Genomic DNA, 22,149 nt, shown 5'->3' on the forward strand with positions numbered 1-22,149 from the left:
AACCACGTAGTCTCTAAAAGGAAAGAAGTTTTTGGTTCTTGTTCTTCACTAATCTTCCTTTTAACTAGTGTCTCACCACTCGCTGTGTTCTCAGCACAATTGCTATTTACCACTGTCCTCCTTCCTGCCAGACATTATTCATCTTCAGTGCTCTAGAAGCTGTCAGATTTGCAGAAAAACACTACATACAACTGCAAATGTTTTCTGATGATGAACAACTGAACAGAAAGGTGACCAGTGAAAAAAAAACACTTTGTGCTGTCTTCTGAAATGTGTTTTAGTTTTGCTTCAGGAGGGATAATATCTCAGCTACCCAAGTTTAGAAACAACTTTGAGAGGTGTGAAGCCAAGATTGGTTTATTCTGTTGTTCTGCTCCCATTGAAGCTGGGAACTACTTTAGGGTCTGGTCCAAACCCGCCAAACTCTGTAGAAGTCTTCAGGCTTTGGTCAGTAGGCTCTGGTCCTGGCTCTTAGTTAGTGCAGAGTTATCTTTCTGTTCTACCTACCTGAGGTTGTAGGTACTTAGACTTTTTAGGAGTAAGGTAGTGTTAGAGTATGAGATGACCAAAGAGAGATGACTTTTAATGGCTGACTTCTAGACTTGGGTAATATAAGTATGTAAGTACAAAAATGAAGTATGATACTGTAGAAATGTGTCTTCCTGAGGTGCACAGCAGCAATGGTGCCTGTTGTGGTCCTGCCACAAGGTTCTTGTGTTGATAGAATTGTTCAGACTGAGTTTATTTTTCTGCAATGCAGTGTAGTCAGAGGAGATTTTCCTTTCAGCTTTTGCCTTTCATGAGTGTCCAGAATAGTTCTCAAGTTGAACAACTTGGATACTTTAATTGAACAATTGTTGCCTAACGCCATGTTTTTTCAAACACTAGTCTTCAACTTCATTGCCACAGTAGAGTGTTTTGTAGGGTGTGTGGTTTCACACACTGAAAAAGACAAAATTGGCCTTTCTTTCTGCAGAGCCTGCCTCAGAATTGTCATTTCTATTCTGGATTGGTTTTGCTCTGGAGATTTTTGTTGTTTTTAAATAAGTTTTTGGGTTATATTGCTGAAACGGGTCCAGCAGATGAATATTTTCTACACTGCTTCAGAAAAATTGTTAACAAAATGATCCTACCACTTGCATCCAGACACCGTGTAGACTGTTCCTTGCTAGCAGACTGCTGGAAGTCTGCAATCCTTGGGCTCCTTTAGGCTATTTGACAGTCGTTGGATTCCCAGTAGTGGTGGTTACTGGTATTGCAGGCCAAATCCGAACATTCCAGTTCCTCCCTGCTTCTGGTGGTGCAGTCCTTTCCAGTTATCCCCGCAGTGAGCCAATATAAAGCACAAGCTGCCAAAGAAGAGTACAAATGTAAACACTCCTGAGCTATCTTAGCTCTGGAATTTCATGACCTTCCCCATTTCCTAGAGGGAAGTTATCCTTTGCAATAACCTAGTTCTGTTTTAGCCTTTCTGAGGGTAGAGAAAATGAGACATGGGTTCTACCAACTGCTTTTAAGTAAGAACTGAACCCTAACTTGTAGATAGGATTTTGTTTTATTGCTTCATTGTTATTTCCTGTGAGCAGGCACATGCTTATCTTAATATCTAGGACTTGGATAAAGTTAGTAAAATGACATTTGAGAAGATGGTTTCCAAGTACTTTCTTACAGCAGAGTAGCACAGGTGGGTTGTGCCTGTTTTAGCCCACTGGAAATTAGGGGAAATTGATGGGGAAAACATTGAATAAATCAACCATGTAACAGAATACTATTTAATTCCATTTAAGCTTTCTGCTGACCTCAGAGGGCAGACAAGGGCACAATTTTTAGCTGGAATTGATTAAACCCACATTTATGAAATGTGGTGAATGCTGTGGGTGCTGTGTAAAGGGCTTGTGTTTTTACTGCTGGAATGCTTTTGCTCAGAATGGCATTTCCTTTACCCTCAAAATGACTACATGGAAACTTGAGGTAGGATAATATACACAAGTTCAAATACAGCACATCACAATAACTTGCTGATGGCATTTGGACAAGTTTCTGTTAGTATTATCTTATTTAAAAGAACTTCTAATTGTTCTTGTGTTTAGAACAATAGGTCTTGTGAGACTTCCCGTAATGAGGGGGAAAGTGCAAGTCATTTTACTCTGAACTTTTTAGGAAGCTCGTTCAGTTTTTTGAGAAAAGCAAAGATGCTGGGTACACACATGGAAGGTGTCAGAGCAAAATCACAACTGCAAAAAGCGGGCTTCTGGAAAAATACAAATTTCATTGCTGACAGGCATAGTGACCCATCTAGATGTGCTAAAATGTCAAGGTTAGCAGGAAGACATACACCTGGGAAGAGTGAAGAGAACAGGACAGTGCAGCTGGAAGAAGCTGAACCCTAATGACAAGCATTTGCTAGTGCTTGTTTTAGCCCTGTGATTTCTGTGGAATTTTCTTTAATCTCAACTTTAATCCATGTCCAGTACTTTAGTTAGTGCTAAGTTCCTGTCGTTGGAAGCCTCTAACCTAAGTGAGCTGGAAGCTTTCAGCATCTTATTCTTCTGGGTGATAATTTCAGTGGTGTTTCTTAAATGTTAAAAGACTGGTGAGAAGGGGCTTGTTGCACTGCTGGTGTGGTGCAGAGGGAAGCTTGGCACTGTCCTCATGTAGATGCCATTGCTTCCAAGTTGCAAAGAGGAACCTTTTGTTGCTGTTGCTTCCTCAGTTAGGATAACATCCTTAGGCTGTGAAATAACTCTGTGGCTTCTCAGAGTGAAAGTTCTCTACATTTAGTTACCGATGTTAGCTGAGTTTCAAGAGTTTTCAACCCAGTTTGGGTCAATAATGTTCTGTTTTTATGTGAAATATCCCTTGAACTTCAGAGACCAATCCTTGAAGCCAGTCATCAATCTCAAAAATTGCATTTAAGATTTTTGATTGCTTGAACTGTGTTTAAAAAAAGAGCAGTAGATAAAATTGAGTTATGGAGAATGACCCATTGCAGGTGTCTAATTATTCAGTAGATAAGCAGTGTAGTTTAGAGCAAATTGAGAAGAAATACTTCTACAGTTTTGTGTTTACAGCTTCCCTGTCACCTGATTTATTTTGCTTGTTTTTCTTTTTTCCCAGAGGAAGGTTTGCTATCCTCTCTTGAATGACTTGGATGCCAAATCTTCTGTAATGCTCTTCTCTGAACAAACATACTTTATCCCATTGTTGTCCCTGCACACACCACTGCTGCTGTTCACAGATCCTGCTTTCTGTGTCATTCTTAATTGCATAAAACATCAGTGTTATCTTTGAAAGCAGTTTTTCTGAAAAGGAATTAGTTACTTTCATACAATTACCAGGGATTGTATGGGGCATCCTTGAATATCCTCCAGCTTGTGAAAGATGTTTCAAGGGGGGGTGAGGCTGTGAATACCTGTCTGCAAGGCAGTTTCTGGGCTAGTTAGCAGCACGTGCTGCTCGATTTAGTAAGGCTGCTGTATCCTCAGGAACCCATCCAAGTTCCTGTGAAAGCACTGAGCATCTCAGTGATGGAAGATTACCAGGCAAAGTCTGTTCTGGTAATAAAACATCCAGAACATGGGGCTGATACTGCAGGATGCAGTTAGGACAGTTAAATGTTTATAAAGTCTGGTAGCTTTCTATGTACTTGACTTCATTGCTGCAAATACTATTAGGATGCTAATTGAAGTGCAATTACTGCTTGTTATGTATGCATACAAATGTAAATAAAGCCCTGGCAGTCAGAGGCAGGTTTGTACTGTATCAGGTCTGCTGGGGGAGTGCAGCCCTGCTGTAATGTGACCAGTGGGCCGTGATAGAAAGTGGAATTTTCCTCTCTGCCAGCCAGCCCTGAAAGCTCTGCTGTCCCTGCTAATTTGAGTGGTGGACTACAGGCTGTTCATGTACCAGCCCACTTAGCTAACTGTTGATCATTCTTCCTTTATTAGGAAGCTCCTCATGCATAACTGTGTGATCTAGTGCTTAGTAGATGGCTGGGAATATGAGGGGAAAGTGGGGACAACCCTTCAGTTTGTTTGAGATGTGTTCTTAATCAAATCTGCTTTTGTTTTCTTTTCAGACTTTGGTGTTAGTGCGTTTCTGGCCACCGGTGGTGACATTACCAGAAATAAAGTCAGGAAAACTTTTGTGGGCACACCTTGCTGGATGGCACCAGAAGTTATGGAACAGGTGAATTTTTTTTCCTAGTATTCTGTTAGCTGGTTTGCACTTGGAATTCCCTATTGTCAGCAGTGGCTGCGTTTATTTCAAACTAAGATGAAAATTTGATATCCTGTGAGGCTTTATTAAAACCACAGGATTTTCTTTTATTTGCCTGTTTCAGCCAGGCTTGTACTGGGGAAATACTAAGTGTTCAGTAGGTTTTTGCTCTGTTGCTTCTCTTCAGGCTCCCACCTCAGGTAAGGATGAGACAGCTCAACTGTTGCATAAAGAAGATTAACCTGCCTGTCCCTCTTGCCTAAACATGAGGTAGAATATAAATAGTTTTACACGTGGTAAATGTGCACATACATAGCTCAGTAACATGCTCTTCTGCATCTGCAAATAAGAGAATTTGGGGTAGCTAATTGCAACCTGTCAGAGAGGGGTGTTATTGCATTAAAATAACATGTAGCTGACTTTATTCAGCTTTTTAGTTTCTCTTGGCTTCTTGTGAGTATCCAGACTGTAAATACTGAGGAATGCTTGCCTCTCCACCTTCCTTGTCTGCCTTTTTGGCTAGCTAAAAGGTACCATACTTCCTATTGGGTGCAGATAGATCAGTTTTTGTTTTCCACTACTTTTAGTCTAAACTATAGAAGCTTTTTTCTATGTGACTTCTGATGAAGGCCACCTGGAAACTTTACTTAATGTAAAATATCACTGCAGATGTCTGAGCAAGATCTGCAAATTATGGCACAGGCTATTTGTAGTAGCTGTCTGTTGCATTGATGTTCATTGCCATAAGCATTCTGGAAGTTTTCCCTCATCCTCTTAAAAACAGTTTGACAGAAGGCTGGACTCAGGGTTTGATTTTTGGCCAGTAGAGGTACAACTTGACTGAATGTTTTTTCCATTTTTTCCTTCTAAGAATCTTTGAAACAAAAACATTTTGGGAAATCAGTGTTTTATTAAAGTAACCCTGGTTACTTTTTTTCCTTCCTGTTCACAATAAAATACTTTGAACTGTAGGAGGAACTTAAATAAGACCTGTGTGTATGTGTGTGTGTGTGTGTGTATATATATATATAAAAAACATGAAATGCAACTAAAATGGTGGTAGAACTTCAATGCATTTTTTTGAAAATTTAAAGCTTCTTGAAGGATTAAGATAACTTTGGAATAACTTAAATATGCTGTTGATGAAAGGCTTTTTCAATGGTTAGCCTTTAAGTGGCTCCTCATGGTGGTGTTGAGGGGCTGGTGAGTTAGAACACTCCTGTAGCCTCAGGGTGTAAGTCTGACACCACAGAGTACAACACACACTTCCCAAGTCAGGAGACATCTCTGCAAACTTGCTTCTGAACTGCTTCACTGTCATATACTTCTGGATTTTTGCTATGTTGTTTTTTAAAAAATAAAACAGTCTGTTTCTAAAATCAGATCAAAGTTGTTGTCCCCTGCCTGTCTGCCCTTTGGGTCCTGTCCTGCTGCACAGGACCAGGCTGGCTGGGACCTTATTGTACTGCTCCAGGCTCACTGTAGGTAGGGTGGCTAAAACCTGCATGACAACAGAGGGGAAAGATCTTAAGGAGGGTGTTAAAAAGAGCAAAAGAAGCTTTTAGTGACAAAGGGGGGATTTTTGATGCAACAGATGTGTTTCCAAAGGAGGCACATTTTCTAAGGAGTCCATCCACGAAGGCTGCGCACATCTAGCTTGTTGCAAACATGAGGTGGCAAGGAGGTATTTTAGATGCTGCTGTGAAATCGCTTCCATGTCCGTTTGTATCATCATGCTGCCTGCCAGCAGGTGTCACTCTGAGCCGCTATATGCAACCCGGGGAAAAAGGACGAAGGGGTTGCTGTAGGTTATAACACCTTCTGTATGTAGGTGTTATCAACCCAATTCCATCTGGTTTACTTCAGCATCTTTAAGTTCCTTTAGCATGTTAATAGATGATCACCTGGCATTGTCTTTTAATGCACCTTTACTCAAGAGATTTATGGCCAAAAAAAGGTGATGAGGAAAACAAGTGTTATTGCTATAAACTAAGTGCAGGGTGGTGAGTAGTATATTTACTGGACAGATGTCAAGATGAACTGCTGTAGACAGTTTGGAGCTTCATAGCTTTCATTTGCATGCAGGATTATAGGATATGATTACAAGAAAACCCCACTAAACAGTTACAATCCTGGTGGGGAATGGGGAGTTGTACAGTGTATAGATCTGCTGCAAGACTGAAAGATAAAGCTTAGAAATGTCCCAAAGTTGTTCTCAAAACCTTAAAGTAGTGTGAAGGGAAAAAACCTGCCCTTACAGCATATTTCTTCCTGCACTGTTCTTTTCAATTATCTGTGCTTATTTAGTTAAATGATTTTAAATTTGTTAATAATGATTTCCATAAACTTCAAGAAACCTTTCAGACCTCTGAGGCTCATGAAAATGATGCCTACAGAGTTCAAGAAGATAATGCAAGATACTAACTCCTCTTGCTACAGTAAATTTCAGTTCAGCTGTAATATTATATGAAAAATAGCACAAGAGTTTTGTTTGTTTGCTAAAATTCATCATCATCTTAAAGGTAGTTTGAGAAACATCTTTGGCTTCATCACAATAAGTGGTGAATCTTCCTAAAGCCTGTTACTTTAGCTGAACACAACATCCCCATTAGCTTTCCTCTGATTCAGGATTCATTTTTCCATAGACTAGTGAGAAGAAAATACAAACCATTCTAAGCAGCCAAAACACTTTGATTTTTGTGCCTGCTCTTGAAGTTAGTACATAATGTCTGTCCCCTGCAGTGGAGAAAGCAAGTGCCAAAATATTACCTAATGATAATGAGGAAGTAACCACTTTGGCATATGAAATATTTTTTCCTGTGCATGAGAGGAAGTAAATGCTATAAATTTTCCTGAACAAGTCTGTGTTTAATGTCAAGTGCAGGAGCTGCTATTAATTAGTGAAGGGAAACAGTAGTCTGCTGACAGGAATGAGGGGCCTTTTACTGAGCTGCTGTGTCCTGAGGTTTCAGGACTGAGCATGTTTGCAGTCAGATTGATGAAGTGGTTGACTAAAAGTGTAGTGAGGTGTATGTCCCAAGGCGATAACAGTCCATCCATTAAATATGAGAGTTCCATTGTACTGTGTAAGGTCTTTGTATCTTCGTGTAGAACTCAGAGCCAGGGTTAACCCATTGCCCCTTCATCTTCTATGTATGAAGAGGTTTATGGCAGAGCAATCCTAGTTGCACAGGCCCCAGCTATAGCTTTCATCAGACTATGACTTCTAAAACACCTCCTTGAAGGAATAAGGAGCTGGAGGGAGAGGAGAGAGAAGAGTTCTTATCATCCCTTTAACATTATAGTGCTGGTCTTTCCAGATTCGAGGGGAAGGGAAGGAAAGGGAGAAAGGCTGAAGAAAATGATTGTATTTCAGGAGAGCCAGAGGCACATGCTAACACACTCTAATATTTTTCAGGTCAGAGGATATGATTTCAAGGCAGACATCTGGAGCTTTGGGATCACAGCTATTGAACTGGCTACAGGGGCAGCTCCTTACCATAAATATCCACCGATGAAGGTGAGCAGGTCTCCAGATACTTGTGCAAGATAAAGGATCAGTGTGTTCTGTGTGTGTTTCCAAGAATCTGGCCAGCATGTTTTGTTCAAGAGTTTGTCCTCTCAGCTTGCACTTGTGGATCATGATGTTCTGGGGTTTATCTGAAGTCACCTTTTAAAAATATGCCACTTGAACAGCATTGTCTGAAACTGCAGTTTTTATTTAGATCTGGAGCCTCACCAGGGTCACTATCCTTGAGTAATGTGCTGTGTGTTAATACTAGAGCCTCTGAAGGTAGCAGATGTTTCTAGGGCTCCCATCCTGCAATTACAATGGCATTTGGGAATCCAGTAGCTCCTAACTCATTAGAACAGGCACATCCATGTATTGCTATAAATGCCAGGACTTCATACTGGTTAAACTCTTGTAGAGCAGAATTTTAAGATGTATCGTCTGTATGCAGGGACTGCTGAGTAGATGAGTGGTTCAGAAATGCCACTAAAGTTTGTACCATATCAGTGATTGTGGCAGAGCAGTGAGGAGTGCTCATTAATACTTCCTTCTGTCCTGTGATTATTGGTAGCATTTTGCAGTAGCTACTGCAAGCAGTACTTCTGTTTGTGGTTTGAGTGCCTGGATTGTAGCTTTGAATACAAAGACTGCATATTTGCTATTGGGCATTGTCATATGGTAGATAGAATTATGAATATCCAATTCTGTTAGGTATGGGTTTCAGTCATAGAATCACAGAATCATCAAGGTTGGAAAAGACCTTCAAGAACACGAAGTCCAACCCTCCACCCTACAACCCCTAACCACTAAACCATCTCCCTCAGCACCACATCTGCCTGTTTTTTGAACACCTCCAGGGATGGGGACTCCACCACCTCCCTGGGCAGCCTGTTCCAATGTTTCACCACTCCTTCTGTGAATAAATATTGTCTAATATCCAATCTGCACCTCTCCTGGCACAACTTGACCCCATTTCCTCTTGTCCTATCGCTGGTCGCTAGGGAGAAGAGACCAACACACACAACACTACAACCTCCTTTCACGTAGTTGTAGAGAGCAGTGAGGTCTCCCCTCAGCCTGCTCTTCTCCAGGCTGAACAGCCCCAGCTCCCTCAGCCTCTCCTCATAGGGCTGGTTCTCAAGACCCCTCATCAGCCTAGTTGCCCTTCTCTGCAGCACTTCAAGGTCCTTCTTATCCTGCAGCACCCAAAACTGCACACAGGGCTTGAGGTGTGGCCTCACCAAGACCAAATAGAGGGGCCGGATCACCTCCCTGGTCCTCCTGCTCACACTGTTTCTGATGCAGGCCAGGATGGTGTTGGCCTTCTTGGCCACCTGGACACATTGCTGGCTCACGTTCAGTAGCTGGCTGTCTGTCAGCACCCCCACGTCCCTCTCTGCTGAGCAGGTCTCCAGCCACTCCTCCCCAAGCCTGTGGCACTGCCAGGGGCTGTTGTGGCCAAAGTGCAGGACCCAACATTAGGTCTTATTGAAACTCCTGCCATTTGCCTTGACCCATCGATCAGGCCTGTCCAGGTCCCTCTGCAGAGCCTTCCTGCCCTCAAGCAGATCGACACTCCCACCCAATGCAGTGTCATCTGCACACTTACTGAGGGTGCACTCTTATCCCCTCATCCAAATCATCAATAAAGATGTTAAACCAGAGCAGCCCCAGCACTGAGCCCTGGGGAACACCACTCGTGACTGGCTGCCCAGTGGATTTAACTCCACTGAACACAACTCTTTGGATCTAGCCGTCCAACCAATATTTTATCCAGCAAATTGTGTGCAAATCCAAGCCACGAGCAGCCAGCTTCTCTAAGAGAATGCTGTGGGAAACCTTGTCAGAGGCCTTGCTACAGTCAAGGTAGACAACATCCATAGCTCTTCCCTCATCCGATAAGCAGGTCACCCTACCATAGAAGGAGATGAGGTTAGTCAAACATGACCTGCCTTTCACTATAAGGATGGTGAGGAACTGGAATGGGTTGCCCAGGGAGGTTGTTGATGCCCCATCCCTGGAGTTTGGATGAGGTTTTGTGCAACCTGGTCTAGTGGTAGGATTCCCTGCTCATGGCAGGGGAGTCGGAACTTGATGATCTTTGAGGTCCCTTCCAACCTTAATGATTCTATGATTCATGAACCCCTGCTGACTGGGCCTGATGACCTTGTTGTTCTGCATGTACTGCATAACTGTACACAGGATGATCTGTTCTATCAGCTTCCCTGCAGGAGGATTTGTTTTATTTTTTAAATGTAATTGCATTTCACTGCAGATTAATTTTGTTATGCAACAAAATGACCCATGCATTAAGTGACCCCCCCAAGGAGAAGGAGTAAAGGCAGGGAATTCTGTCATGGACTGTATAATTTCAGCTAGATTGATGGGCTCTTGCTGCACTAAGCAATATAGCTGTTGAAAGCTATTTAAATGTACTATGTGTTGCTTCCTTTTCTAAAAATAGATATTCATATGTATGTAGGTGACAAGTGAAAATGGAAATGAGTAATTTTCTTCCTTCAGAATATCTGAGTGATGTGAACGGAATAATCAGGTTGGTTTGATGGGTGCTTGTGTGAGAAATGTCTTCACCTACTGAATTTTTTTTATGTTGTCCTTCTGCTTTTTCATTAATTTGACTTCTAGCTGAGAAATACCTGCAGGGAGATCCAAACAGAGCCTTTGAATCAAATGCCTTGCACATCTGCTCATCTCAGATGAGGAAGGCTGGTAGAAGTTCTGCTGTGCCTATGCTTTTAATCCTACCAAGAGGCTCTGAGAGCACATCCCAGCCTTGTGTTTGGCCTGCAGACTGCACTGTGGGCCAGGAGATGGGATGGAAAACAGTAGTGTAAGTTGTTGGGTATAAATTAGCCTGGCTTCCCAAGGAGAGGAGGTAGAGGTAACTGTCTCTAGATCCTGTTGTATGAGTTTTAAACCTCTGAGCTGACAGTCAGAATTTGCAGAGGCATGAGGATTTTGAAAAGAATTGCTTCTACAAAGTTAGTGTGGGAAGCAGAGGGAAGAGGAGAGACCCTGTAATTGCCTGAGGAAAAGGTAGGTGAATTTTTGCTGCCTGGTGGATGGGGAGACAGTCTAAATTGTAAGAAACTTCACTCGGAGCTCAGGCTGCCCTCAGAGAGCCATTGTAATGAAACAGTCCTTGTTGACTCAGGTGCTTGATGAAAAGGATTGTCTAAAGCAGTGTTCTCAAGATCTGGCTCTAACCAAGGCAAGAAAAATCTCATTGCCAATAGATGTAATCCTTTCAGGTCTTAATGCTGACGCTACAAAATGATCCTCCATCTTTGGAAACTGGTGTGCAAGATAAGGAGATGCTGAAGAAGTATGGGAAGTCATTTAGGAAGATGATTTCATCGTGTCTACAGAAAGATCCAGAAAAAAGGTAAGAACCAAAAAAATATTTTAAGGCCCTTAAAACAAAACCACAAAACTAATTGTACTCTGTAGTTTTGAAGCTGGTGTACACTGTCTCTCCACCCTTTCAGTCACAAGGAACACAGCAGTCCTCCTGCGTGGCAGCACATTCTCTTGGCTGTCCTTATTTTTAAGGATAAATGTCTGGCATTGTGCCTGGCCAGAGCACACATCTTCCACTGGAGTTAATGAGAGTGCATCCCAGTCCACTGTGTGTGTTGTGCCATTCTTTCCCTGGCTACCTCCAGCAGGTGACTGCAGTTCATGTTTTGTTGCCAGTCAGAACTGCTCTGTGTTTATAAATTGGAAATTACATGTTGGGCAATATGTGTTTACTTGCAAAGCTTCATAAATAAACTTCTTAAAATTGGCCAGTGCAGAGAAGGCTTTCAGTGTAGTTTTGACTTGCTTGATTATAAGTTTGTAGGGGGATGGGAAATACCAGGAAAAACACTGGTAAATTTTACCAACATGTTTTCATCGATGCAGATTGTGTAAGTGACCTGATGACACTTCCAGTCTTCCTTGTAACATTAACTTGATTACTCAGTGATGTTAGAAATACTACCAAGGGGGTGGTGCATATGTTGTGGTTTTCCCAGGATAGCATTTTATCCTTATGCTATGGCAGCCCTCAAAGCTTTGGGAGGGTCCAGCTGTCTGTGGCACTGCTCAAAACATGTCACATAGGAAAGCTCAGACATGTTTCTATGGAGGACATTTGTACCCTTTGCCACTCTGTGGAGCTGTTTAAAGGAGTGTTCATCCTGCATTAAAAATAGTGTTGCTTAAAATGTGAAGGTAAAGAAACAAGCATTCCCTCAGATCAGTTTTTATACCTTTTAGTTTGTTTGGTTGTTGTTTTTTTTTCCTTAGTAGAACAAACTAATTCTGGAAAGGGAAAAAGTCCCTTCATAAAATAATGATAATGAAGACATTTTTCAGTTCCCTCTTGTGATGGATCCAGGAACAAAGGGTTCTCACGCATTGAGAGATGGGATCTCTCTTCTAACAAGCTTTACACTTGAAATGTTTAATGAATCCAGTGAAGTGCTTGATAAATGCTGATACCAGGGTTTTTTTTCCCAACATGATGTTTTTTCTGCTTTCCAAAGCATATCCTGTCCCTGCAGGTCAGAATGTGAGCTGATCTGAATTAAACGTAATCACTTTGAAGCACAGCATATCCCTTCTCTCACTATCATCATCCTGGCTGTGGGTGCAGGAGGTTGGCAACTAGAAGAATCAGATATGCTTATGCATATTGTATGGGTTCTCAAAGAGAAGGATTTAGTGCCATTACTTATGAATTATTTTTGGGGCTCCCTTGCTATAAGGGGGATGATATTTTGTTAGAGTAGTCTGAGGTGAAATAAACCCTGTGATGAATGGCCTTGGCAAGTCACTAATTAAATTCTGTTACTATTTAAGCACAGTTGGCAGTGTGGGAAAAGCTGTAAGCTGGTACTTTCTCATGTAGACCTGAGGCTTTAGAAAGCTTCTTCTAAATTGACCAAGGGATGTCTTTTACTTTCCAGTCCTTATCCTCAAATCTAACTTAAAGGGAAAATAATTTGTACTTGTTCTTATTCTGTTAGACAAAGGTTGATCACCCTGCCTGTGTTTAATAGAACTACTTACACACAGATAATCAAGTATCTCAGAAATAATTGTTACTTGCACATGGCAAGGTCTGCACTCTTACTGTAGGTGATGATCCTTCATTTCGTTTCCGTGTTCCTCAAGTTCAGCAGCTTCTCCCCCCTGCCCCCAAGTTATTCGCTGCTTTTGAACAGAATAGGCTTTGATCAGAATACACTTGAGTGTTTAAAAGACTGCTGGTGTAAAATTTACTTGGAGCATTGACTGATTTCTAGGGGAATTGTGCAGAAGAAGCCGATGTCCTTATGAGATGCCATGTTACAACAAGCTGCAGCAACCTGGAGGACTGTTGTGTTGAAAGGGAGCATTTATAATTCTTTTCTACATCTGTTTTTATTGACAGACCGACAGCAGCAGAACTCTTAAGGCACAAATTTTTCACGAAAGCAAAGGTAAGAAAACACTTCCTAAAATTGTCTGTGGAGAGGACTTTTCAGAGGTACGATAGGTGTGGTGACAGCTTTATTGGCATGTGTGGGCTGTTTCACTTAGGGCCAGCATAGCTGAGTGAGTTGAATGGGTCATTGTGAACAACCAGAATAAAATCCCTCTTCTGGACCTCCTTGTGTATGCTGCTCTTAGGAGACATTATCTATAAATTCTTGAGCATTTTAATGTCTTTCTGTGGCTTTTGGGTTTTGTGTTTTTTTTTTTTCTTTTAATGGTGCCATTCTGGCTGTTGGTCCAACTATAAAGGTCTCTGTGGCAATAAATGTAAATTATATTTTAGTAAAGTCTATAGTCAGTCTGTATGCAAAGCAGTGAATGAGGCCCACTGTGCAGAGGGCTACCTAAAACTATTTCACCCTGTGTTGCCTTATGGAAAACGAGGATTCTGTCATATAAAATAGTAGGAAACTCCCATTTCTAGTCTGGAAGTGAACTGCCAGTGAGCATTTATGTAATTACTGCCTGGAGATTAGTGTATATGCAAGGTCTTATTGAGGAAGACAGAAATAATACAGAGGAGAATTCATATTTCCATGGGAATGAGGAAATATGTTCTGTTTGCTTATAGTTTTCTATGGCATGTTTGTGATAAAAATAAATGGGTGTTATAGCAAAACACTGTCAAAAAGCTATCTGATAGTTGGGGTAGCACAGCAACAGCACCAATTAAAGTAGTCTTCACCTCCTGGATTAAGATGCTTAAATGAAAATGGCCTTGTCTAGATATCTGTATAGGAGTTGGATGTCCTATTGATGTTGACAGAAATCTTAACAAATGCAACCAAGGAAGTCTAGAGAGTGATCCAGTTTATGAAATGCAGGAGTTTGCTTTCAGGCATGTTTAATTGATGCCTGGGCTCTTGATGATATTAACTAGGCTTTCTTTGTCCATAATGGGATTTTAGACAACTGAATGCTCTGTATCTAAATGCTGGGTGCACGCTTGGTGTCCAAAGTGACAAGATAGTTTACACATTGCTGACCTTTCTCAGTTTGGTTATGCGAGTTCTGGTTCATGTTATACTTCATTGTGTGTTAAATCTCCTTCATGCTTTCATTAAGCTGCTGCAGAGTAACATATTAGCATATGTGGTGATAGAAAATTAACATTATTGTAAATGAGGCAACACTTAAAGTGGCACCCAAAGTGAAATTGTGTGCCAGCTAATGCTTAGTGTTGAATTACTTTCATACATCAGCCAGTGCCAAGCTGACAGCTGTGACTTGAGGACAGAGGAATCCAACTGCTATACATCTGTGTTGAACCATATATTTAAATACAGTCTATTATGTAAAAACATGCTTTGATGAGAGCCACTTACCAGGAAGTGACAGTGTGTGTCTTGAGGCTCCCCATCCTATGTGCAAGAAACCATCACAGGGGAGTTCTGGGAGCACTTCATGGGCAGAGGCTGCAGGGCTACCCAACCTCAGTCCTGTGGTGTGAAATATCCAGCCAGGTCCCAGTGCTAAAGCCAGGGTGCTTGTTTGGCCTGCCCCTCCTGTAGCCAGCAGCTTGGCAATTTTCCCAGTGGCTGGAAAACTGTATGCTCAGGAGCCCACATGTTAGCCAGTCGAGAGTAGCTTCTTGAAGAGGAAATTTAATGCAGTAAAGCATAACAGCAGGTTCTCAGTATTTAATGTGTTGTGATCACACATTTACTTCCTCTCTAAGTGCCATGCACTTTATATTTTTTCAGCCACTCTTAACTCCTGTTGCCCTAATTCCTGAGTCTCATTACTCCAGCATATTGAAGTTCCTGCATCCCAGCCTGCCTGACATCTGAGATTTGCCTTTGGCAGTTGAACAGACACAAATTTAGGGGCAAGATAAAACAGAGTGGATGGATGCAGGTGGTGTAGTATCTGGGAATGGAAGAATGCCAGATGTCTCAGCAGGGTATCAGATGCTGTGATATAATAAGTATGTTTCCTAGTGAATTGGACAGAACAGTATACAACTGATCAATTGTTAATTCCGTATCACTTTGCATAGAGGAAAGTGCCACTGCCAGCTGAGAAGTTATTTAGGATGAAATATCATGTACTGTAGTTAATATCTTAGAAAGAATGAGGATGAAACATATAAAACACCTTCTGCTAGAAATAGCAAAATAGTTTCTTTATTAGGGACACTGGAGCAATCAAAGGGCATTTCCAGCAATGCAAATGTTTGGTATTTTTCTTTTGCAGAATAAAGAATTTTTACAAGAGAAGATGTTGCAGAGAGCCCCAACAATCACTGAAAGATCCAAAAAGGTACTGAAAAATCTCCTGGGCTCTTGCTCTTACAGTTGTACTAGTGTTTTATGCTTGTGTTCACATTTTAAATGCTTATTATTTTAGTACAGCATTTTCTAGTTACAGAGCTAAACATTTCCATAAAATACCCAAGCATCCTGGTGGGTGTTTCAACCTGAGGATGTTCTTGTACTGTCTCTCCTAAAAAAAGATCAAGTGCTTGACACATCAGTTCTGTCTTTGTGCTGAGCAGGTCCGAAGAGTCCCAGGTTCCAGCGGGCGTCTTCATAAGACTGAAGATGGTGGCTGGGAATGGAGTGATGATGAACTAGATGAAGAAAGTGAGGAAGGCAGAGCAGCAATTTCACAGCTCAGGGTGGGTCCTCCAATTCCAGTAGCTTTACTGTCTCTTGTTTTCCAACTGTGGTATCTCTAAACATCCCTGGGAAGCACGTGGCCTTGTTCTAAGTATGATACACAATAAATTATAATCCCTCACTTCAGGTTTGTAGCTGAGCCAGAGAAAGACTGAGGTTAAAGGGATTGTATTGATCTCTTTTCTGCCATGTTCTGGGGCACAGCTGGTCTCCTTCAGGAATGCTGAGCATTGGGAACGTGAATTCAGACAATCTGCTGCCAGCTCAGCGTAGTAGTTCACTTGAGCTAGGATATTCTTGTTTTTAAGGGTGCTGACTCTGAGATGCTTTCTTCTAGAAGTGTCAGGAGAGGCTTTGTCCTACTGCCCTCTCCAGGATGGAGCTGAAATCGATAGGGCCTGTGCTTGTGGCTGATACCTGAAACACACAGGGCCTAGTTCTGGCCCCTCAGTTACAACGAAGTGGATTTGTCCTGGTAGAAAATATTAAGGCATCTCTGAAGTCACAGTGATTGGTCTAGCTCTTGAAAATTCTCAAAAAAACACCTCACCCTCTCCCAACACGTGCTCAAAAAGCTCCAAACCCAGAAACACAGGAGTAATGCATACAGATCAATTAACATGGCAATAAATTCCCATATTGTCTTCCTCCCAGAAGTCAGCAGTGTGGATTTTGACTGTCATGGCTTGCCTGTTCACTACAGCAGGGAGTTTGAAGAGGACTGTGTTTTAATCATTCTGGAATTGAATGACTGAGACAGTGGAGAATTATTAGAGGAAGCTTTTCAGTACAAAAGGGGAAAAAAAAGCAGTATTGGTTTGAAGGATTTAACTTTTCTCTGTTCTCTTTCATTGGTCTTCCTTCTACTGACATTTTGTTTAGACACTTAACCATTAAATGCAAGATTTTACATCCTTTTAGCATCCCTTGAAATGCTTGAGGTTTTTTTTAAGTCCACTATCAGTATAGTAATTCCATACTTTGTGGCAACAACTATTGTGATTTTTTTAAGTGCTCATTTTATCTGGCTTTGTATTACATAGTCAAGGAGGATCTCTTGGTACCAAGGGGCTACTACTGAAATTCTTGATGCTTTATGAGCTGAAATCTTCTATCCTTTTTAGCCTAAAATATAATGAAGTTTTAGGAAGCAATATGGTAAAAGATCCTAATTCTATTTCAGAGGTTACTTAGAACTCCTCTCTTGTGTCCAAGCTCAGGGTACTATGACTTAACACTGGTTACTGTATTGTGGACAGTACTTGCTTATTTCATTCCTCTTATGCAGGAAAAAAAAGCAGCTTGGCACGTGTTTACAAGCTCCTTTTCAAGTCAGTTGTTGTTTTTTTTTTTCTCTTGGAGCTTTGGCATATTTCCTTGCACTGTTGTCTGTTCTGACTGCTCTGCTTTGGGTGGTGCTTGGTCTTTACTTCTAGGTCTCTTGGTCAAGAAACCTTTAGGATGGACATTGGCATACTAGGTCTCAATTCAGTTACCTAAATACAGGTGTGTATTGCCATTTTGGGGGCATTTTGTGTAGATGTAACACAGAACTTTGTGAGAACTGTACCTTCCTGGAGGTCAGGAAGGGCACCATGGCATCTTAGACCTCACCACATGCTTTCCTAGATACTTGAATGTCTTTCCTCTGCACAGCTTTTTAAAAAATAATTGTCTTCAGTCCATGTAGCTCTTGCAGGATGATCCCTTTCCAAACAATCTTATGACTTGTATTTAAACAGCTAGTGTTTGCCACAAATACAGTGTTGTTCTTGAGGACTAGTATTAATCCTGTGGCTTGACCTTATTTCAAACACAGGGTGTAAATTCCACCTGCCTGTAATCCTTCAGCAATTTTAACCAAGTTGTAAGATAGAATAACTTATATTAACTAGGTGTCTGTCACCTTTTATTCCTGCCCGTGGCAAAGGTGTTGGACAAGATGGATCTTTAAAAGTCCTTTCTAACCCAAACCATTCTTTGATTCCATCTGTACCTGTGTTTAACTGGTGTCAGACTTTAAGTCAATCTGCAAGCCATTCTTTTAACTTTATTTGCTAAAACACTTCAGTGTTATCCTGCCTAAAAGCTTCTGCATAAATGTGAAGTGCATTTTTTTGCTTGTCTCCACTTCTCAGAAAACGTAAAGTGAATTTAATGTGTATAGACATTTATTTTACAAGTCTCTTGCTAGGACTGCAGCTGAAAGCAGACAAAATACTTATTGCAAACAACCAGAAATATCTGGCCAGATATTTGAATCAGAGAATCATGAAGGTTGGAAAGGACCTCTGCGATCATCAAGCCCAACCTTCAGTATAAAAATAATAACTAACTTACTGGCTCCAACATTACCTTTTGGAGATAAAGACTTACTGAACAACTTTGTTCTTGATATTTAAAACCTTGAATTCAAATGAGAGCAGTCGTGCCATGTGGGCTCTTAGCTCATTCACCTTCTGTTACTCAATAAATCCCTGCAGCAGTCTCATTGCACTGGTTACTCACATCACCTCTCATAGCGCAAGAAAATGTAAATTAGAACTTACTAATTTCCACATATTCTCTAAGTCATCCTATTTGTTCCTTGATCACAGAATCACTTAGGTTGGAAAAGAGCTTGAAGATAGAGTTCAACATCTTTATCAATGACCTTGATGACAGGTCAGACTATCTTCTCAGTAAGTTTGCTAATGGCATGAAGCTAGGAGGATTGGCTGATTCACCAGAAGGCTGTGTAGCCATTCAGCAAGACTTGGACAGGCTGGAGAGCTGGGCAAAGAGGAACCAAATGAGATTCAACAAGAGCAAGTGCAGAGTCTTGCTCCTGGGAAGGAACAACAAAATGCACCAGTACAGGCTAGGAGGTGATCTGCTAGAGAGCAGCTCTGTGGAGAAGGACCTTGGAGTCCTGGTAGACAACAAGTTATCCATGGGACAACATTGTGCACTTGTGGCCAAGAAGGCCAATGGTATCTTGAGGTGCATTAAGAGGAGTGTCTCCAGCAGGTCGAGGGAGGTTCTTCTCCCCCTCTACTCAGCCCTGGTGAGACCTCACTTGGAGTGTTGTGTCCAGTTCTGGGCTCCCCAGTTCAAGAGGGACAGGGATCTACTTGAGAGAGTCCAACGAAGGGCTACAAGGATGATGAAGGGACTGGAACACCTGCCTTACTAGGAAAGGCTGAGAGACCTGGGGCTTTTAGTCTGGAGAGGAGAAGGCTGAGGGGGGACCTAATTAATGTCTATAAATACATGAGGGCATCAAGGAGGCAGGGACAACCTCTTGTCACTTGTGCCCTGTGATAGGATGAGGGGCAATGGGTGCAAACTAGAGCACAGGAAGTTCCACCTCAACATGAAGAACTTCTTTACTGTGAGGGTTACAGAGCACTGAACAGGCTGCCCAGAGAGGTTGTGAAGTCTCCTTTTCTGGAGACTTTCAAGACCCATCTGGATGCCTTTCTGAGTGATCTGCCCTAGGTTTTTTTTTTGTTTGTTTGTTTTTTTTGGTCCTTCTCTGGCAGGGGGATTGGACTAGATCTCTGGAGGTCCCTTCCAACCCCTAATATTCTGTGATACTGTGATCTTAAAATGTTACAAATGTTACAAATCCTATTTCCTTTCTGTCCATGTTTTTCCTTAGTTTACTTCTGTTTGCCATTTTTCTGGGTTAGTTGGTAGCTGTGGGGCAGGGCCAGTGTTTCTGTGCTTGTCTGTACAGTGTCTAGCACACTGGGATCTTTCAGATAAGCTCCTTTTGAGTTATTCCTCTTGGATATGAGCTTTGTGCCTGAAAGAACAGCGCTGCAACTGTGACCTGCAGATGTGGATCATGGATGTTTATCTCTGGGAGCAACTCCACCTTTTTCATCTTGCCTGGTAACTATCAAGTGAAGGATCAACATACTGAGATGGATTTCATTCACCCTTTACCTTTCCAGCTGCATGACTTTTTTCCTGACCCTGTCTGTACTTAGTCACTGTGAACAAGCTGTTCTCTTCCTGTCCAGAGGGCTTCTTCTGTCAAACTAGTACTGTCTTAATCACAACCTGTCTTTTAGACTGTTTGGTGGGCAAGGAACATCTATTTTATGAATCCCAACATGGACCAAGCCATCCCACCTGTCTGCTCCACAGGGTAGTTGAACCTGTTAGAAGTCAAAGCTCTTTCTGCAAGATTTGAGTAGCTTAAAATGGAATTTGCCGTACTGGTGCACAAGGAGTTTCATTCAGTCTGAGGGATCTTCAAGAGTTCTTGATTCTGCTAATCGTTAATGATAATAGCAGCTTAGGGCACTGTGTGCCAGTATGTAGGTCTCAACTCTAAGTTCTGAAACATGACTGTTTCTGGGTTATATGATATGATTAGGTTGCCAACAAACTGTAGGATTTCCCTTTTATTATGTGTCTTAATACATATGCAGAAGGTGAAAGCAATTAAGTAGATTTCATATGTTCAGTATGATTCTCACAAGTCCACCTCATCAATAAGTTTCATTTTTGTCTAGGCAATGACAGCTTTTTCTCTCTTTTCAGTCTCCTAGAGTGAAAGAACCTGTACAGAATTCCGAGGTAAGTTATAATTGCACATGGCTTCCCAAAATGATGACTCCTAGTTATTGCTGATTTTGCAAGGAATGTGTTTGTATTAGCCTTTCAAAACAATCTTGTGTGAAGTAGAAGCTACTATCTAGCTGAGCTGTGCTTGAAAACACTCTATAAAAGGAATCATTAGCTGTGTAACTCTAGGAGGTCTGTCTGAGTTAAGTTTGGTGTATATCTTTTCAACTTTACTTGCTGTAGCAAAAGTCTGTTTATTGTAAGATAATTGGTCGGTCATAAGAGCAACCTAAGCAAAATAACTGTGTTCTGATTTTCTCTTTAAAAAACCCCCAGCAAAGCACAACTTTGAAAATGTCTAGTTTGCACAGTCTAATTCACTGGTTTGAAACCCATGCTCAGCACTGTGAAGTAAATCTGTAGTAGTATTTGATAGCAAACAACCTTCAATTGCATTTTATAGTCTGCCTTCAGTTCTGGGTTTTTCTTAAGTTAGGAATATTAGTGTATCTTGTTGTGATAGAGAATGCTTATCTTCTAGAGACTGGGCTATGTCTGTCTTTTCCCTTCCTGTGTGGAAAGATAAACAAGAGCTGTCTCCTAGAATTAGTCTTCAGTTAGACTGTCCTGTTCTTCCTTTGTCTGTTTCCAAGGATTGATTATAAAGGGACATCTTAAGAAAGTCTGCAGTTCTGGCACTATAATTTGATATAAAATCTATTCAAAGAAACAGCTGAAAACCAGAATCCCTTTGGGATTAATTTTCCTGTCGTGTTACATCCCTTGAGATACATAGTGAGTTTAGGGGGACTGCTGCCTGGGTGACTTACAGTTCCTCCACCTTAGCAGAGTAAGTAGGAGGGCACATTGAAGAAGTGCCGTCAGGCTTACAGTTCTGTGGCTACCCTGCCAAAATCAGTTGCTCTCTTCTCAATAACACAAGAGGTAAAAAGATTAAACTTTCATTGCAACTCTTTTCCCCCCACCCTCAAATAGATTGCATGTCTTTTATTTTCAAGGGACTAAGTCAGTCCAATCCTCAACAGTCTTGTCTTGTGTGTTTTGAAGAACTTAGGTGGCAAACAAGTGCTTTTTTGGAAAGTTGGTGCTTAAGTCAGAACTCTTGAATCCCTTTACTCATTAAAATGCCTTTTTGCTTGCAGCTGTTCCCACCAGCTGAGCCTCCAGGTCCTTCACTCAATGCTCCAGCACAGGCACCTACTCAACTACCTCAGGCTGCAGGGCAAGTACCTGCACAACCTCCAACTGCTGTACCTCCACCTAGTCAGGCTCCTCCAGCAGCCCCAGCAGCAGCCCCAGCAGCAGCCCCAGCAGCAGCCCCAGCAGCAGCCGCCCAGGTAAGATCAGAATCACTTTGTACCAGCTTTGCACTTTTCATACTGTTCCAGATGTGCTAGAACAATCTAAAGCCTTGAGAGCTGCTTGTCTGGAGTTGCCTTAGTGCTGCTGCTGGTGCAGAAGTGACAGGTGGCCTGGTGACTTCCAAAAGTCACCAAAACTTCCACAGTCAATGAGGACTCAGCAGTTTTTCTTTCTTATTCTGTGGGTGAGCAGTGACTTTTTATGCTATTCAGGGGGTGGACCCTGGCTTGAGGCAAGGTTTTAAAGGTATGAAGAGTCTCATGTAAGTGGCAGCTGTTTGCTCCTGGTATTTCAGATGTGGCAGAAACA

The 22,149-nt window shown here is 41.7% G+C and overlaps 1 protein-coding gene across 3 annotated transcripts in view; it reads left to right on the forward strand.

Moving 5' to 3' along the window:
* OXSR1 (oxidative stress responsive kinase 1) overlaps positions 1–22,149 on the forward strand; it is a 92,225-nt gene that overhangs the window by 62,123 nt on the left and 7,953 nt on the right. For 2 of the 3 annotated variants that reach the window (XM_051612536.1, XM_051612537.1), the window contains exons 6-13: positions 4,079–4,188; positions 7,637–7,738; positions 11,002–11,135; positions 13,173–13,221; positions 15,473–15,538; positions 15,774–15,896; positions 20,434–20,469; positions 21,621–21,815. In XM_051612536.1, coding sequence (XP_051468496.1) covers positions 4,079–4,188; positions 7,637–7,738; positions 11,002–11,135; positions 13,173–13,221; positions 15,473–15,538; positions 15,774–15,896; positions 20,434–20,469; positions 21,621–21,815 — 815 coding nt within the window. The remainder of the gene's footprint in view (positions 1–4,078; positions 4,189–7,636; positions 7,739–11,001; positions 11,136–13,172; positions 13,222–15,472; positions 15,539–15,773; positions 15,897–20,433; positions 20,470–21,620; positions 21,816–22,149) is intronic. The other variant, XM_051612538.1, reaches the window with a different exon arrangement.

The sequence above is a fragment of the Apus apus genome, chromosome 2 (assembly GCF_020740795.1).
Source record: "Apus apus isolate bApuApu2 chromosome 2, bApuApu2.pri.cur, whole genome shotgun sequence".
NCBI classification, from domain to species: domain Eukaryota; kingdom Metazoa; phylum Chordata; class Aves; order Apodiformes; family Apodidae; genus Apus; species Apus apus.